Below are 4,688 nucleotides of genomic sequence, written 5' to 3'. Positions count from 1 at the left end.
TATATATATAATATATATATATATATATTAATATATTATATATATATATATATATATATATATATATATATATATATAATATATATATATAATATATATATTAATATATATATATATATATATATATATATATATATATATATAATATATAGATATATATATATAAATAATAAATATATTTTTTAAACAAAAATTATTAAAAATGAATTATTATTATTTTTAATAAAAATCATAATTAATGTTATTGTTTAACAAAATAAAAAATATATATATAATAACACTTATGTATAGATATAATATAATTTTGAAATAAGAATTTTATGGTGTTATCTATAAAAGATGGTTAGTATTATTTTTAATAAACATTGCACATATATTTTAATTAATATTTTGACTTTTAATGAATAATAAACTGTTTTTAAAATTTTTGAGAGGATATAGTAGAAGCTAAAACAATTATGCACAAGAGTGAAAATACACAAACATATATTTCGTTCAAATATTATTTTCGTAATTTGAGATTATGCGATAATTCATATTAAAAAAATAGAAAAATAAAATCATATCAATAGAACAAAAAAAACTAAAATTTTAAATAAAATTGACCATATTGAAAGATTTTATTTTAGTTATCTCAATCTCAAAAATAAATCTATAAATTTTTTTTTAACAAATGTGAGATTATATAACTTCACACAAAATAAAAAAAAAGTAAAAGAACAATATACACATAATATTAAAATTTCTCAAACTTATATATTTTTATATAAATATTGTCTAACAATTATTATATAATAAAATTAATATTAAACACAATATAATGGTAATTTATGAAATAAAAATTAAATAATTAATACTTTTTTATAAATAATGTGTAAAATTGTAAATAAAAAATGGAACATAAATGTGTCATTGTTTTTATATAACAAAATTTGTTTAAGGTGAAAATTTATTTGTATTGTGTTTGATTAAGTTTTTTTTTTTTAATTATTGAATATAGTAACCATTCATATTATATATATATATATATATATCTATATATATATATATATAATATAGATATATATATATATATATATATATATAATAATATATATATATATATATATATATTAATATATTATATATTTGATTTAAATTATTTTTTTAATTTTATGTTCTTAATTATTTCGTTTTATATATTGTCTTATTTGCACACGGAAAGCCTCCTAGTTTATTATAACGTCCAAATTAATTATTTATTTAAATTTCTTACTATTCACTAAAGTGTCACATAATCACTTCTGTATTTTTAACATGAGGAGAATCTGACTATAATTGCAAACGCGATGAGTACATAACTTGTCTATCTTGGGAAAATTAATTCAACAAATTAGACTAAATATAGATTAACTTGTCTATGTATAAGATCAGCAAATAAGTAATTGTACCCGTGTTATGGGAATTGCATATTATATATATATTAAAAAGAATTACTTTTACAAAATCCTACATTTTATTTTTACAAATCATTGTTCACATAATTCTAACTAATATTAGAATTAAAATATTCTAAAAAATTACAAACCCAAATTTAATGTTATCAACCAATTACAAACAATTCATAATTTTATATAAGCTACTTTTTTGTTATTTAAATTAGACAAACTATGTTTTAATATTTTTCACAATAAGTTTAACGGAATTTAGTTAGTTTGTTTATACTCATTCTCTCATAATAATAATAAAAATAATAATGAGTGTTTAATTCAATAATTAGTTATATTAAATATAATTTGGGTTTAATTGGTTTTGAGATTAAATAATTCATTTAACATTCAGGTGGGATGCGATTAGATTAATTTTTGATGGTTTAATCGGTTAGTTGGATAATTTGGTCACCTTTATCTCTACCTAATCTTTTTTTTTAAAATATTTTTCTTAAAAAATATCAAACAATGGTGATCATTTTAATTTTGAACTACATTGCAAATTATTCTCCATGCTAATTTATTTATTATAAACAATGCTCTTGATGTTATTTAAAAATAATTATATATAACAATGTTTTTTAATTGATTTATTCATGATGCCAACCAAATTATTTTGCACAAATAAAATCTAGATTTAATTATACAACATGGTAATTCCAAGGATGTCATCAAAATTCAAGACTCTTTTTACCACGCCCCAGTCTAAATATGGCCACATTATGGCATCTATATCCTCACTGTGGGCAAGACCAAGGATGTGTCCTATCTCATGCACAGCAACTGATTCAATGTCCATTGCATGAGGTTGTGACTGGATCGCCCAAGGAATGTCTGCGTTGAAATCGAGCTTCCCCGAAGGCGGAGGATATGAGTTAGCTAGTTCCTTCTCTTCGAAGGGGTCGCCACTATAAAACGTTATTTTCACATCCGCAGAGCTAAATGAAGAAGCTCTCTTAAAATTAAACACGGAGTCATCTTGCCAACTCTTAAATGCCAAAGAAAGGGGCTCAATAGCGTCTGACCTCGTTGTGGAATGTGCAAGCCATGTTAGCTTGTACTTGGACTTGGGCCACTTTGTTTGTAGAAATGCGTAGTAAGAACTGTTAATGGGGTTCCAAACTAACTTCATCCCGTGCTTGATGGGAGTTCCATTGACAAAATCAGGAAATTTACACCGAGGCTTCACCATTATTGACAATGTCTCCTTATCTAAAATTCCAGAAACATTTAATTTAAAGAAGAGTTGAAACTTCTTGATACCTTTTTTCAAGTCGTGATCAAAAACATTTGAGTCATTAAATGTGTGGAGACTCCTTTGGTAACGACCATCCATGGAGGGACCAATATAACCATATTTGGAAAGGTACTTCCTTACTTGTTCAAGTCCTTCGACTGTGTCGCCTCTTTTGGAGCCCAAAAAACGTTTGTAAAACTTGGACGATGATGTTTTATCATTGATCGATGAGGCTTGTACGGTTAAAAACAAGACCAAGATCAAGACATGAAAGAGAATGCAAGTTTTAACCATTTCATCTTTGTTATTAGATGTGGTAAATTAGTTCTGTGATTTCATTTCACAGTTTCTTTAGCATTTTATACACAATTTTGAGATCAAAAGATTGTCAGAATATCCTTTCTTGGTTTAAGTAATAATTAAATTGATAAGTTTACAAATTTAAAATATTTATTTAAAATGATTTATATAATATTAAAATAAAAAAATAATAAGCTTACATGGTAATAATATAATAAACGAGAAAAAATGTAAACACGTTATCCAACAAGTTATTGGATACAAGATTATAATAAAATATTTTTTACACTATTAACGATTATAAAATTGTTAACATTAGACGTCCTTTAATTTTATAAATAATAAAACCCTTGAAAACATGTTAAATAATAAAGGTAATATTTGAATTGGGCAAAAAAAATAGACCTATATAGGCACACCACAAATTTGATACTTGACATGACCGATACTAAACTTATATTAATGACATGTATATATGAGTTGACTATCTAACTATATATTTGTATTTTATACTTATTCACTGTGAACATTATAAGACATAATTAGACACACTTAGAAGATTGTCCATTCATATAACAATTATTTGCCAAAACAAGAAAAAACTATAATTTATTTTGTGTTTTGAACAAAATTTATTTAATCAAAATGAGTAATTAAGGTAAAATTAATCAAAATGAATAATTTAAGGTAAATAACAGATATAATAAAGAATAAAACAAAACCAATAAAATGAATAAAAATATTATTTTTCATTTGACTTGTCTAACACTGGTGAAAAAGGGGTCAAAACTGAGAGTAAAACTCTCAAACTCTCGGTTTTGACCCTATAACTTTCGGTATAGACACATTACCGAAGGTTTTGGTAACTTTCGCCATCCCTCGGTATTGACTCTTTCGTTAAAAACAATTGGGCATTTACCGAGAGATATCGTAGAGTTTTCGGTTTAGATACCCTAGAGTAAAACCGAAAGGTAATTGAAAAACTTTCGGTTTTCCTCTTTGTGGAAAAACCGAGAGTTTTACAAATAACTCTTGGTTTTCTCCATTTGAAGAAAACCGAGAGTTATTAGAGAACTCTCGGTTTTTCCACAATGAGGAAAACCGAAAGTTTTCTAATAACTCTCAGTTTTCTCCATTTGAAGAAAACCGAGAGTTATTAGAAAACTCTCGGTTTTCCTCTTTGTGGAAAAACCGAGAGTTCTCTAATAACTCTCGGTTTTCTTCAAATGGAGAAAACCGAGAGTTATTAGAAAACTTTCGGTTTTCCTCTTTGTGGAAAAACTGAGAGTTTTCTAATATCTCTCGGTTTTCCTTTTGAAGAAAAACCGAGAGATTTCAATATTACTTTCGGTTTTTTTCCCGTAACATTTTAAAAATGCTGCTGATTATTTTGGCTCGCAACCAAAACCTCGCAACCAAAACTTGGTCAGCCAACCAATATATCAATAATAAAGAACTGACACATACATTAACGACTCACATTTCAATGATCATTCTCCATTACCCAAAATTTGCTACCCAACTATAATCCGACCAATCTGTTATAATTCCAATTGACACAACTATAATGAAAACATGTTTTGAATCGAAACAACCTTAGCTTGTGGGGGGAGGAGGTGGTTGTTGCCTCATATACAATTCTATTCTCTCCATTCTTGCGTTCATCTTTAACTTCTCTCTCC

General features: G+C 25.7%; 1 protein-coding gene across 1 annotated transcript; it reads right to left on the bottom strand.

Moving 5' to 3' along the window:
- Window positions 1-2,106: 2,106 nt before the first annotated feature.
- Window positions 2,107-3,000, bottom strand: LOC124912845 (metalloendoproteinase 2-MMP-like). Its single transcript, XM_047453487.1, has one exon. The coding sequence runs from the start codon at window positions 2,998-3,000 to the stop codon at window positions 2,107-2,109; it is 894 nt and encodes a 297-aa protein (XP_047309443.1).
- Between the last annotated feature and the right edge of the window lie 1,688 nt (window positions 3,001-4,688).

Source organism: Impatiens glandulifera, chromosome 8, assembly GCF_907164915.1.
Source record: "Impatiens glandulifera chromosome 8, dImpGla2.1, whole genome shotgun sequence".
In the NCBI taxonomy this organism is placed as follows: domain Eukaryota; kingdom Viridiplantae; phylum Streptophyta; class Magnoliopsida; order Ericales; family Balsaminaceae; genus Impatiens; species Impatiens glandulifera.
Note: the sequence above shows the minus strand (reverse complement) of the source record. Positions and strands in the feature narration are given on the sequence as shown.

Coding starts and splice junctions, on each gene's coding strand:
- LOC124912845 (XM_047453487.1), bottom strand. CDS start 3,000: ATGGTTAAAACTTGCATTCTCTTTCATGTCTTGATCTTGGTCTTGTTT.